The sequence below is a fragment of the Sciurus vulgaris genome (genome assembly GCF_902686455.1).
Source record: "Sciurus vulgaris genome assembly, chromosome: 11".
NCBI lineage: Eukaryota > Metazoa > Chordata > Mammalia > Rodentia > Sciuridae > Sciurus > Sciurus vulgaris.
In genome coordinates this window covers 86,524,836-86,539,731 of record NC_136472.1, presented here as the reverse complement: position 1 = coordinate 86,539,731, position 14,896 = coordinate 86,524,836, and the positions used below count along the sequence as shown (strand labels likewise).

The following is a 14,896-nucleotide window of genomic DNA, read 5'->3' as shown; positions in this document are numbered from 1 at the left end:
TTTCTTCAGAAATAGGCAGATGGATGCTTTTCCTTGGGGTGTCAAAATCCATGGTTTGTTGCTTTTGTCAACAACAAAAATGTTGGCAAGCAAGGAGGCATCACTCACATGAACCATATCAAAAGAGCCAGGACATCTCTATGCTGTGATCACAGCAGTACTTCCCAGGTTAGCACCTCCAGGCACCACATACAGACCATCAGTATCAAACTTGATGAAGTTAGTATTCTTGCAAGTCTTCAGGTCAATCTGAACAGTGCCATTTTCTTCCATGAAGAGATCAGGATGCAAATGGTGTGAGCATTGTGGGTCACCAGATGAGGGATTCCTTTTTTGCTTGCAAAGATTTTCCTCATTTTGCACAGTTAATACTGGACTTCTTCAGGTGTACTGCAAAGAATAGCAAAGTGGTCCATGGTCTTATAGATCAGACAGAAATCATTTCTAGTCTTGTCACTGCTGATAACATCATAAAATCAGCAGGACAAGTCACATCAGTTCAGACGTTGTCATCAGTCTTCATGAGCTTTCATGCAGACCTTCTTTGCTTCATCTCCTGTCAGGGCATATTTAAGCCTGTTCTAAAGGAAACCTGAAGTCCATAGTGATGAGAGGGACATTCTCTCAACTTTTGGGAGAGGAGCAAACACATGGTTAGTTTATCTGGTACTCAATACTTTGGAGCTGGTACTCACTTCAGATGTTTCTTAGAAACATAAACCTAGACAACTTAGGGAGACCTGCTTGCAAAATGAAAAAACAAAAAAGAGCCGAGAATGTAACTCAGTGAGGTAGAGTGCCCCTGAGTTCAAGTTTCAATCCCCAGTGGTACTAAAGAAAAACAGAAGAGAAAGGGAGGAAGAGAGGGACAAGGAGAGAGGGAGTTGGACAGAAAGAGAGAAATGATAAACATGAAGTTTTAAAAAGTGATTATGTCTGGCACAAAAGGCACAATGGGTCAGCAGAACATGAGTTCCAAAACTATTGAAAATGTTCCTTTCTTAATATGTCTTGTTGGATTTACAAATGTTCATTTGACTATTTATATATGCATGTAATATAATAATAATACAAAAGTAATTGTCCTCTGTGGTACAGAGTGACCACATTTACTAGAAGCATGATTAGATCAGAATCTACCAACAAGCAGGGTCAGGCTTCTGGGCAGAGCAACCTCATGCACTGTTCCTGTGTGTTCCCTAACAAACTGATGCTTTTCCATGCATGCAGTAATGTGATTAGATCTGGAAATGCTGCATTATACTTGATTTCCTGATACTATTGGATAAGAGTTTTATCATACTAAGCTTTTCCCTTTACTTTGAACACTCAGTCCAACTTTTCAATTTTAGAATGACATAATTATACAATAAAAACTTTCTTTTCTTCTTTATTGATCCCCAGGGAGGAAAACAAGGAACAAGGTAAACATACACACATTCCCCACCCCCCACATAATCTCCCACTTTTATTTCTTAATTTATCAATACACTCATGGATATGCCATACCAATTCAACCTGGGTTTTCTAAAGAACTCTCTAGGCTACTTCTCTCAAAGTCCCCGCAGCCGCCTGCACGGTGAAGGTTGCAATGGAAATTTGTCTCCTCACTTCTTCCCAGGCCTTGGAAGGGTTCCCTTTGCTTTCAATGTCAAACAAAGCATCATAAATTCCTGGGAATGACTCTCCTGCATACTTATTGTGGCTGCTTGGAGCATAGATGACATGCCTGTTGAGGAAATACTTCGCTGTTAATTGTACAAATGGCATACAAGAAAAAAGAGGAGCACTGTACAATCCTGGATTGCATATTCCTAAATTTACACTTTGAATACTCCATATGTCAAGCAAACTTACAAGTTCACTAGTCTCCAAAGACTAGTCTATGAAATAGGTATTAATTACTTTTACTTTAAATAGATAGCTCAACCCTGACCTTTGGATAATCCCTAAATGGAAAGATGGCACCACTTCGGACTGTTCCATAATCTAACCCATTCTTCAGTTCTCACAGTGTGATCAACCTGGGGGCAGTGGGTACTTATCAGAAATAAGCACATTTGTCAAAATTTAGGGGAAAAAACCTTTCATATCAAATTTGGGGAGTAAATAAATATATATTTATTAAATATTATACATGTTTATTAAATTTATTATCGTGTGCATATAAAACAAATACATTTAAAATAGGAACAAGGGCTGAAATTATATATAACAAAACATAACCTGATTTTATATTTGAGTGGGATTGGGGAGATTTTTGTTTTCTGTTTGTGTCTTTCTGAAGCTTTCACATTTCTTAAAGTAAGCATATTTTTTATAATCAAACACAAAAAGGCTAAAAAGAAAGATACGTAAGAATAATATTACATCATTTGGAAAACCTATATATATATATGTATCACTTACTATGTATATTTTGAAATATTCTATTGCAATTTCTATTGCAAGAAATCAATTATTACATTTTTTCCACAGTGTAAAACATTTAAAAAAATGATATTAAGGTGAAGAGTCATATTTTCTTTCTTACCTATAGAAAGGCCTGTCTGGTAACCCTAAAGGATCAATGAATGCCCGTTCCAGAAACATCAGTTGATCATTCATAATCCTCAATAATATTGGGCTAAAAAGGAAATTTATAGAGGTACAAATGCATGAAACTATATTACCCAGCAAACAAAAATATTTAAAATTCCTATATATTCTAATTAAGAACAACAGCAAGGTAATTATATTTTTAATATCCTGTAAGATTCTATTTTGCTGAGGCTTATGAAACTATTGAAACAGTGATATGTGCCAATGGAAACATATGATAAATGGAAATGGAAATAGTGATAAATCTAAGAATATAAATTCAGGGAAGACTTTTTTCACCTTAGGAATCTTAATTATGTACTCATGGAAGTCAAATCAATATTTAAATGAGACAATCTAAATATTTTGTAAGGTGCCAGGCAAATTATAAATATTTTTCAAGTGACAACTCATGACATTTTCTTATTATTAAAGATAAACTTTTGACAACTGGCACAGTGGCACATGCCTGTAATGCCAGTGGCTTTCGACACTGAGGTAGGAGGATTGTGAGTTCAAAGCCAGGCTCAGCAAAAACAATGCACTAAGCAAGTGAGACTCTGTCTCTAAATAAAATACAAAATAGGGCTGCGGATGTGGCTCCGTGGTCAAACGCCCCCCAGTTCAATCCCTGATATCCCTCCACAAAAGATAAAGTCTCATGAGCATAAAGAGATGGTGTCTTCTTTGTCCTTTCAATGGTATTGGAAAGCCTGCTATATATCCAACACTACCACAGAGCTTGCATTCCAAAGGCTGTGGTACAGTTGTTATTATAATAAAAATGACTCTATATAATCAAAGTTCATCAAACACCTCTGAATAGTTAAACAATGAGTATTGAAGTCAATATATTACTGTCACAATTTAATTAACAAATGAGAAATAATGATTATAAAAAGGAATAATCATTTTATTCATTAGTTTATTCTTAAGTTTTATGTTGTTTTTAATAGTAACAGCATTTATTAATCACTGTTATGAATGCTTATGTAATATATTATTTTTAATCTTTAGCCCATTTCTTCAGGTTGGACAGGGTAATAGCTCCATTGACTTTAATTAATTAATTTTTGGTACTGGGGATTGAACCCAGGGACACTTAATCACTGAGCCACATACCCAGGTCTTTTAATTTTACTTTATTTGAAATGTTGAGATAGGGTCTCACTAAGTTGCTTAGGGTCTCGCTAAGTTACTGAGGCTGGTCTTGAACTTGTGATCCATCTGCCTCATCCTCCTGAGTTGCTGGAATTATATGTGTGCAACACTGCAATCAGCAATAGCTCCACTTTATAAATGACATAACTAAGAATCAATAGCTTATCAAGTTGCTCAAGTTTGCAAATGGAAAGCTGTAGAGTGAAATAGTAGGTCTATGTTGTCTTATCAGTGGCACTATGATAATGAAAGGAAAATAGAAATAAGACCCATAATTTAGATTCAAGTGATTTTCAACATTTATTTTTTTAGCATAATGAATTCAGTTTTTATGATAGTATAAAGGAGGTGTAGACTTTACCTGTTAGCAGCTCACAAAAACAAAGGAGATAAGAATGAAAGATAATTTCAATATGAAGTTGTAGGTTTCTGAATCAAATTCACAAAGCATTGCTGTAAATACAAGAGTTCATGTGGATCTACACAGGTAAGTGTACAAACACACACACTTCTTTTATTTCTCCTTCCCTCTTTCTCTCCTTTCCTCTTATCCATCTGTTTCTCTCTCTTCCCTCACTCTGTCTCTATCTCCATCTCCATCTCTCTATTTTTTGGGGGTGGGGGGGTATTAAACTCAGGGGCACTCAACCACTGAGCTACAGCCCCAGTCCTATTTTGTATTTTATTTAGAGACAGGGTCTTAGTGCCTTGCCAGTGCTGAGGCTGGCTTTGAACTCATGATCCTCCTGTCTCAGTCTCCTGAGATGCTGGGATAACAGGCACGCACCACCACAGCAGCTTCTATCTCCATTTCTATCTCCATGTCTATCTCTATTTCTATCTGTCCCTTTCTCTGTTCAGATTTCTCATCTTGTAGCTATCACTAAAAGCCTACAGAGGTTCTTTGTACAGTAAGTGAGTTTAATTTGAAGTAACCCTGGGTTGCAAATATTCAGAGTAAGACAGTTAGGTAAAGACTTTTTTTCATGCCTAGAGCATGCTAGCCTTTCTAGGGAGGACCAGAAAATTATAGGTTTTAAGGTTGACTATTATGTAAATCTGAAGGTACTAAAGAGTCCTTCTGAAGAGTAAAAGCATTGATGTAAGAAAAGCAGGACCAGAAGTGTTCCTTTAATGTCAAAGTTTCAGTTGAGATTCTCAACATAGAGTTTAATTTCCTTATTTGACATTTATTGTAATTATATGCAATACACAGGTGTTTCAGGATTTCGAAACACCATATAAATACACAGACTGTATCTTAATTATCATTTAGAAAGGACAGGCACATATGGAAATACTCAAGGAAGGTTAAGATGAGTGCACTCAGAAAATGTAATTCAAGCCATGAGAGTCTGTCAGAGGAGGAGGAAACACCATTTGGTTTTAAAGATAGACAATCAGTCTCATAGAATACATGGTGTTTGGAATCTCCTAAAGAAGGCATTCTCATTTTTTTACACATAAAAAACTTGGAGAAAAATATGTAGGATAAAAACTCCCATAGTAATGTCAATATAACACAATTATTACATTAATTGCTTTAATTCCCTTAAGTTTTTCTGATTGTTCAAAAAATTAACCTAGATAATTTTTTTATATTTTTGGTTTAATTCACATGTTGTTATGTGTACAAATATATAATATTTATAATAATCAATTTTAATGGTTATAAAATGTTCAAATTAGCAGGAAACTTTTAGTAATTTCTTTCCCTGTTGGGCATTAGGTTGTTTTTGATCATTTGACATTATATTTTTATAATTCTTATCTTTCTCTAGGTAGTTTCCTTTTTATGTTCAACTATATATATATATATATATATATATATATATATATATATAGTGATTCTTTCCCCATTGATTGTTGTATTCTTCATCACAAACATTTATTTAAATATCACTGAACATAGTTTTGGATCATTTCCTTTTATCCTTTTGTGTATTCTTGCATTAGTTCCCAACACTTTACATTTGTATCATAATGAATGTTTACTCTCAAAATTCTACTTTTTAAAAATTGTCAAATCAAAGCATATTTTGCCTCATAAATGTGCCCAAATATTATGTGCCAAAATTCTACTCTAAATTTTTCTCTTTAATATTGTCGCATTTTTCTCTTCAATCTTAAATTTTTATTCAAATTATATTTTACATTTATGATTTTACATAGAATTAATCCTAAATGTTTTACATTTCCAAAAATGATAGTTTCAAAATACTTGCTATTCTGGATTAATTGAATTTTATCAGCTGGAGGTAGAAATGAGGACTTCTGCATAGAGGTAATGTCTTCAAGAAGAGGTAGAAAGAAGTTATGCTTTGGGGAATAAGAGAATTTGGTTGAAGTGTGATGCACAGACAGTGAAAAAGCAAGAGATAAAAATAGGAAGAGAAGGGTCACGTGGGAGAACCCATCAGTGGGTAGGCAGTATGTTAGAGCTCATCAGCTGGCAGCAAGGAGGCACTGGCATCTCTGAGCAGCACAATTCACTAAACAATGTCAGAGATAGGTCTTTGGGAGGTAGGCAACCCTGCACAGGATGTTTCAGAGTGGAGATGGAAACCAAAAAAAACTTCCCAAAGATGTTATAGTAACCAAGATGTCAATTTGTACTTCCTGTTAATTATATCCATTATATACAAAAAATACATATAGAACATACTTGCTTTTGTCTAAATCTTCAAGTCTCTCACTGAACTTAGAAGCAATTTCTGTAAAATTCTTTACTGCAGAAAACAGTGCATCTGAAATAGAAGTTGGAATCATCAAAAGCTTTAGGAATGTAATTTCTAATGATGTTGTTCCATAGTAAAGAAATGAGAAAATAGAAGGTCATCCTCTTTAGTGTCTTACAAGGTATGTGAACAATCATGACATGGAAAGTACATACAACTAAACAGAATATTTGATCATGTAGAACAAAAATAAAGAATAAATAACCTAGCGGAGGTGACTGCATTTCAGAAATGACTGGAAACATACATATAATGACATTTGAAAGAGGACATGCAACATACCAAATGATACACTGTATGTTTTCATTTCCTGTGGATGTTTCATTGAAATATTGTAGATTTTGTCGGCATATTTTTTTAAAACTACAGCATAATCTCGACAGTCAAAAGGAAGTACTATGGAATTGGCCAATTCAAACACCATCCCTCCTCGAACCTGGGCCACGGTGAGGTGATATTTAAACGTTGGATCATAAAATTTTTCCACCAACTCGTATGTTTCGTAGACACTATGATACAGCGGATAGCTGCTGAATTTGTGTGTTTTCTACAAAAGAAGCATATATCTCTTGTAAGATAGCTTATATAAAATACATAGCACTGTATTTACTGTTAATATTAGTAAGAATGTTTGACTAATAATAACAGGAAGTACTTAAACACTTCAATATGCTATTTAATATGGGTCTACTATTACAATATTTAAACTCATTCTAGGCTTGTACCAAGTAAAATATATGTATATGTGATTTAAACAATATTACAAAAATGTTCTTTTGGAGTCACCTTACAGACTTGCCTTGTTGCATTTGAATAAAAATAACTTAAGAAGACAGAAATGTTAGAGGCAAGAATACTAAGCAATGACAATATTATATAGGGAAATATGCTGAATTGTTTAAACATTGAAATTCTATGGAAAAACGATTCTCTGATGAACAGTGTGTGGAAAGATGTAGAGTTCGAGCAGTTTCAGAAGTAAATGAAGAATTTCACTAAGGAGAAGGAAGGATGGTCAGACAGGTCCATCAACAGCATAAGAAAAAGTCAAGAAGGAAGGACTTTTCATCTAAGCACAGTGGTGAATATCTGTAATCCTAGCAATTTGGGAGGCTGAGGCAGTAGGATTACAAATTTAAGACCAGCCAGCCTCAAACTAAAACATTAAAAAAGGGGGACTGGGGATGTAGTTCAATGGTAAAGTCTCCTGGGTTCTATCCCCCAGTACAAAAAAACAAAAAGAAAACTTTTCAAACTGCTGATTTATATCTTTTGATCATTTCCTAAGGTACTTGCATTTTTGTTATTGATTATTTGTTGTTGATCATTTATAAAAATGGAGGTAGATATAAAAAAAAACCAAAAAAGTCAAAAGACTTTTCATCTGACAAATAGAAATCGGGTGGAATGAGCACAGAACTCAGATAGGAAGCTTCTGTTTTTAGTTATGAGGTTTTATAGAACTACCTGAAATTTTATAAACTATGCATCTATATTACTTTGATAAAAATGAAAATATAAAATTATCATAGAAGCAACAACAAAAGGAATGGAACGTGACTTTTAGATCTTCACTGTGCATTATGCCACTTGTTTTTTTAAAGATTTGTCATTTATTTAATAATTGGGTCTATAAGAGATAAAAATACAAATATTTATATAGGTCTTTTCATGGATTAACATTGAAAGATAATGAAAGTCAAAGACATTGTGTTATGTGCATATAGGTGAATTCCACCTTTCTGTATGTCTACAAAGCACCAGTTTTTAAAAATGATATATAGAAGGAAGATCAGCAGAATAGAAGAAGGGAAACGAGGGGAAGGGAGGGAAAGAGAAAGCATTGGGGACTGAAATGGAACAAATTATATTCCATGCCTCTATGACAACGATGTCGAAAAGAATCCAATACTACATATAACTATAATGCACTAATATAAACATTTTTAAAAAGACAATTCCCATATGAGTTAAATGACTTAATGAATGTAGTACCACCAAATAAAACAAAATATATTTAATGGAACACAAGAAAGTTTGCAGTCAGGAGTACTGGTGCCAAGCGGCAGTGAATGAGGGCTCCAGATACAGGAGCCACCTCAGGCAGGACAAAGTCCTGAGATGTCCCCTTTCTGCCTTCATATTCCTCCTCTAGTGCTTGAGCCGCTTTTTGCAGTCAAAATTATTTGTTTGGTTAAAATAGATTCATAAATAATCTTGAAGAATTTAATGAAAGAGAATTACCCAATCTTTAGTATACCGTGCTCTGCCTGAAGCAATTCCAAGTCTTTGGAAGAACACCTCAAAATCATTACCAGATCCCAATTTACTAATCCTTTTCAGGGGAGGGAAAAAAACAGAATTATTTTAAAGTAATTTTTCATTAAATTCACATTAAAGATCAATTAAGTTAAACTTCATTCCTATTATGATAATCTTAGACATGCATAAAAGAATGAGAGGAACATTAATTTGATCATAAAACATTCAGTTTTGTGACTATTCTAGGGGTGACTATTTCATAAATCCCTTTTTAAAAAAATTTTTGAAATTGGAAAATATTTTCCTGCAGATTACTTTATTTAACATCTGTATTTGTTGTATTTAATAGAGTGAAAGTAAGTAACCATTTTTTTTTTTTCAGATAATTCAGATGTTAATTTGGCCCTTATTACTTTATCCATATTGGTGATATCAACATTCTCAAACAACTGAGATATTTCTCTCTTCTGTTTCTTGTGAATACAACCAATATAGAAGTGATGCTTATGTTTTCAGTAGAGTTACCAAAATACCTGTTAACTCTGTAATGTTCAGAAAAAAAAGAAAAAAAAAAAAAAAAACAAGTGACAAGGTGACAGAAATAAAATGGGAATTACTTTTCACCATGATCTAACCTTATGTTTATGCACCATATGCAAGTATTACCCCTTCTACCAAGACTCAATTTTGGATACCTTCAGATTTAACTTCAAAATACATGGTAATATTTGATTTGAGATTCTAAGCATTTGTTTTCTCTGATCTTAGAGCATTGTAAAATTCAATTTTTAAATTAATAATTGAAAGAAAATACTCCTTTATTTTCAAAACAATTCCAGACAAAAATCAAATCTGGCAGAAAGTTGTCTTGCTGTTTTGTTTACCTGGGCATGCCACTGAACTCAGGTGAAGGACTCTTTTCACTCCAGCTCTCATAAAGAGATTTGCCTTTAAAACCTTCATCAGGGCTTTGAAGCTACACAAATTAATGGAAGAAAAGAAAATACTTAAAAATTAGATGCAGTAACACTTAAATGTCCATTATTAATCAGGGAGTTAATTATAGTTCTGCAAAACAAGAAATGGAATCTCTATATTAGCAGTCCTTAAAAATTGTGGAGTTGGGGGGCTAGGGTTGTATCTCAGTGGTAGAGAGCTTGCCTGGCATGCTTGAGGCACTGGGTTTGATTCTCAGCACCACGTATAAGTAAATAAAAACATAAAGGTCCACTGACAACTTAAAAAAAAAATGTGGAGTTGGGTGTGGTTCAGTGGTCCAGCAAACAAATAATTAATAACAATAATGAGTTTCTGACAATAAAAGGGAATTCTCATATAATTACATATAGGTATGATTGTAAGAAAAATGCATGAGGTACGCAGAAAACTACATCAAATTATTATCAAACCATTTTCTTTAGAAAATGTGTAATTTTGTCTATTTTTCTAAATTGGGGGAGGTGACTCTCAAAACCATTTATTTTTCCTTCTCCTAGAAAAGGAAAATAAAAGGAAGTAAGCTGGTTAAGGAAGAGTATTCCTTTTAAGACTGCTTCTTGTCAGTAAGATTGTCAAAGACATTAAATAATATGTAATAAAATATAATATAAATATTTTATTCAACCAATTATTTGTGTAATTGAGTTAAACATTAGATTTTAAACTCATTTTCTGTTTTCATAGACGAGAAAACTAAGGGAGTAAAACGTGACCTATTACTGAATTCTAGACTGAGTATTACAAGTTGTATCAAAATTAGGCAGCAAACTAATGTTCCACAGTTATAGGTAATTGAACAATAATGGTATAAAGTGTTTTTATTTCCTATTTAATGAAAGTCAAGTGAACTATTTTTCAACAAATGCAAATCAGATATGTTATAGAGCACCTACACTTTTCAAGAGCTTTTGTAGACACCAGGGATTCAAAGACCAATAAGACACATAACAAGTTCTCTATAACAGGGGCTGCCAGTAAAATGTGGAAATCAGTATCTTATGTTCTATCAGAGATGCATCTGCAAAAGTTTACAGGGACACAAATTTATAGCACATGAAAAGCAATTATATCACTCAAGTTTTTAATTTCAAACCAAACTTCATATAAGGAATAGTATAACTCCATTAGTCTAAGAAATACATATTAAACAGTGTAACCATTAAATAGTTTATCAACAAAATTTGAAATTCTGAAAATCAGTCTCCTAAAACAAACAACAAAACTAAAAATTTTGAAGTACTGCACATTCCAAACCGGACCTAGAAAGCAATGTTTTTGTGATTATAACAGGATGCCACAAATTCTGTTAGCAAACAAAAATAACTGCCAAGTTTCCTTAGCATATGTTGAAAATTACTTGAATAGTGGAAATTCATGAAATACCAGATCTCAGATATTTAAATACTGTATACTGCATGATAATTTATAAAACTTCAGACAAATAACAGAGATCATAAATGCTAGATTAATACATATTTTCAAACTGATGTTTCAATTTCAATAGGAGAAGTTACATGGTTGAATTCCATGCTTTTGAAACCAAAGTTTAATAACATGTATTGTAACTTAAATTCTCCCTCTGAAGGAATATAATATATTCTGTGTGTGTTTCAGTCATTTAGAACATTTGGATCTTCCTGCATCCTGAATTAATTAGGATCATGATATTTAGAAGGAGAAATTGGTTGTAAAATTAAGGACTTAAAACATAGTATAAAGCCCCAGTTCAGCAGCTGTACATATTGGGTGACCAGGGTGGCTATTGCTCCTCAAGCTATTTCCTCATTTTCAAATTGGAGATAGTAGACACAATGCTACATACAGGCTGCCTCACTGTGGTGCGAGGGGAGATGGGGTAGTGTGTAGCCAGCATGTTAGACATGACATTCTGTGGAGTGGATTGTCACATGAGAAAAAATAAGATGAGTTATATAAAACAACACCAATGTTCAACATCATAATGACATCTCAAGGAAACATCATTTGTAGAACTCATATTTTCTTAAGTCGCATGCATTTCTTTTTACCTCTTTTGTTAGATTGTATACCAAGCTATACATCAATGGCGTACAATCAACTCTTAAGGTGTAGTTTCCTGAAAGACAGAAAAAAAGACACATTGGTTTTCATTTCATCTCTCTCTGCTATTTATTTATTCTAAGACCACTGCTAACTTTCTAGGTGAAATGATCCTTTCAAAACATAAATTTATTTAAAACGCATGAATGGTTCCTGATCTCACTCTAAAACCCATCATCTTCATTATGGTCTCACGGTGTGACATATGAAACAAACTACATCATCTCTCCAAGTCATTATCTTCCATTTTGCCCAAGAATACTCCCTCAGGAGTATTTCTTTTCACACCCTGTTCTTCAGTCCACATGACTTACTCCTCCTCTGGCAAGATGTTAGATTTTCTGAGAGATTTCCCCTGACCATCTTACCTAGGTAAACAGCATGCTCCTTCCACTGGTTATCCAACTACTTTCTTCCTCTTTTACCCTTGGTTTATTTTTTCCTATATTCCTCACCTATCTAATATATTAAATAGTCTTTTTGTTATCCATCCTTCTACTGGGCTGTAAGTTCCATGGGCACCAGAACTCTCTTTTATTAGCTAATATATCATCAGTGTTTCCAACAGTCTGAACATTCAGCGTTTATCCAATAAACATCTGTTGTGAAAATAAATTGGTGAGCTAGTTACTCTCTAGCTGATTCTAAGAGCAGAGATGGACTCTCTATTCCTTTTGAAGGAGTTCGGTGCTGCTGGGTGTGACAGTAAAGTGAAGAAGGGAAGAGGAGTGCTCTTGGAAACCGGGGGAAAACAGGGATTGGCTGTCTCCATCGGGGCTGGAGGGGTTGCAGGAAGAACAGTTTCAACAAGCAGATGACTCTTGAACTGAGTTTTCTGAACCAGAAGGAATTAACTGGACCAGAAAGAAATGACATTCACAGCTAAGAGATCACGTACACCAATCCCCAGAAATGTAAAGACACAGGACAGTCAGAGCATGGCTAGTAGCTTTTATCTCAAAGCTCATGATCCACATTGAGAACAGCAAAAGTTGAGACTTCGAAAACAATGTCAACCCAACAAGAATTGTGTTTGGAACTTGAAAAGTTGATTTAAAAATTCTGAAATTCATCTGGAAGAAAATATATGTACATATAGTCAATGTAATTTTTTAAAACAAGTGTTCTAAGAGCCTAACAAGGGAAAAAGGATAGTTTGGCAGCATTTGTTACAACTTAAATGCACATATCCCAGGACCAAATAGTTACACATGTAGCTTTTTACCCTGCTCTCCCTTTACATAGAAAAAAGCAGGCTGATAAAGGGTATTTACTGCAACAAGCTGAAACAATCTGACCTTCATTTAGAAAGTTGATATATTCTATTGAAAAACATTGTAGAAGTTCTTTCGTTGTTTTTTTTCCTTGTGAGTTTTTTTTTTGTTTTAATGCGAAGTAAATCAATGTGCAATGGCCACATGAAAAGTTTTCTATAATATGTTGCTGAATGAAAAGGGTAAGTTGTAGAACCATTTAACTATAATATGATACCTCAAACCTGTATGAAGTAGGAAGAGGAAATGACAGGTAGTGGTTAGAACGATACAGCTGAGAGAGCAGAGCTTGAGTGTAACCTCAACACTTCATTAGCTGCGTGACCTTGAGAAAGTTATTCATGTCTGAGTAGAAATTTCCTCTTCTGTATAATGACGGTAATAAATCCCAGGGTAATTGTAAGTATTAACGAAATGTTTACATGTCAAGCACTTGAAACAGCACCTGCTGCACTGTTGTGTGAGCTAAATTGTATGTCTGGTTGTCAACTTGAGGGAAACACTTCCAACCAAGGACTTTGAAGAGAGTATTAAGTTTAAGAGTGGATCATGCTTGGAGTTTGTTTTATTTGTAAATTTTGGATTTTAATATTAGAATATGGTCTATTGTATTATTTGAGAAATGAACATTGTAAAAAAACTTTTAATATAAAACAAAGAGAGATTACTGATGATCCAATCACATTTTGGGTCCTTTCTTTTCAATCCTAAAAACTATGAGAACATGATGAAGCAATTCCAGGGAATACTGTAATCAGCTAAACCTACTAATTTTTAAAAATACATGAAAAATCAACTCCTAAAAACTATCAATGAAAAGAACATTGTTTTTATTTGAAGACTATGTTTGGAGTATTCATTCTGTAGGGCACAAATGTTTCATCTGTTCGTATATTTTAAATAGTAGTAACAATAAGAATCAAGATTAATTTTTTTGAACATTTATGCTGCACAAGGAAGGTCTGAGAGCTCTACCATCATTAACTCCTTTTGCCCTAGTGACCCTTGGAGACTGGTGCTCTCAGTAAATCTATTTAGAAGTGAGAAATTGAGATGCAGAAGGCAACAACCTAAAGTCACACAAGAAGGACGTGGCAAGGCCAGGAATAAATCCAGGAAGTCTGATGTGAAAGGCCAGGTCATCATCAGAGATGAAGGGAATGATAGGTGAAATGAACCCATGTAAATGAACTTCGGACAGTGTATCTCAGACACGTGGACAAAGAAGGAAGTGAAAATGCCAAAATGATTCCATCAAGGTACTATATTCCAGAAGTTTAGTAGATTAGACAAAGGGGAATCAAGGGACAGGAAGGGGATGGGAACAGGAAAGACAGTGGAATGAATTAGACATAACTTTCCTATGTACATATATGAATATACCACCAGTGAAACTCCACATCATGTACAACCAGAAGAATGGGATCCTAATTAGAATAAGTTATAGTCCATGTATGTATCATATGTCAAAATACCCTCTACTATCATGTATACCTACAAAGAACAAATTTTAAATTTTGCGGTGCTGGGGATCGAACCCAGGGCCTTGTGCTTGCAAGGCAAGCACTCTACCGACTGAGCTATCTCCCCAGCCCTAAAAAAAAATTTTTTTTAAAACAGAAGACAAATATGAATAAATTTTTAAAAGGTACTGTATTCCAATTGTTGATATGGCAAATGTAAACTAGTAAATTTTCACTCATAAATTTCTAACACATTAAGGAAAATATTCTAAAAGTCCATTCTCTGCTTATTTATTTCTTCATTTTAGCATACATGCCATAAACACTTAATGAGAAATTA

The 14,896-nt window shown here is 34.0% G+C and overlaps 1 protein-coding gene across 3 annotated transcripts in view; it reads right to left on the bottom strand.

Moving 5' to 3' along the window:
- Positions 1-735: 735 nt before the first annotated feature.
- FOLH1 (folate hydrolase 1) overlaps positions 736-14,896 on the bottom strand; it is a 48,968-nt gene continuing 34,807 nt past the window's right edge. The window contains exons 12-18 of one of the 3 annotated variants that reach the window (XM_079105571.1): positions 11,768-11,835; positions 9,626-9,717; positions 8,724-8,814; positions 6,762-7,026; positions 6,407-6,488; positions 2,534-2,626; positions 736-1,729 (exon numbers count right to left, since the gene is read on the bottom strand). In XM_079105571.1, the coding sequence (XP_078961697.1) occupies positions 1,540-1,729; positions 2,534-2,626; positions 6,407-6,488; positions 6,762-7,026; positions 8,724-8,814; positions 9,626-9,717; positions 11,768-11,835 (881 nt within the window). In that variant the 3' untranslated portion in view covers positions 736-1,539. The remainder of the gene's footprint in view (positions 1,730-2,533; positions 2,627-6,406; positions 6,489-6,761; positions 7,027-8,723; positions 8,815-9,625; positions 9,718-11,767; positions 11,836-14,896) is intronic. The other 2 variants (XM_079105570.1, XM_079105569.1) reach the window with 2 other exon arrangements.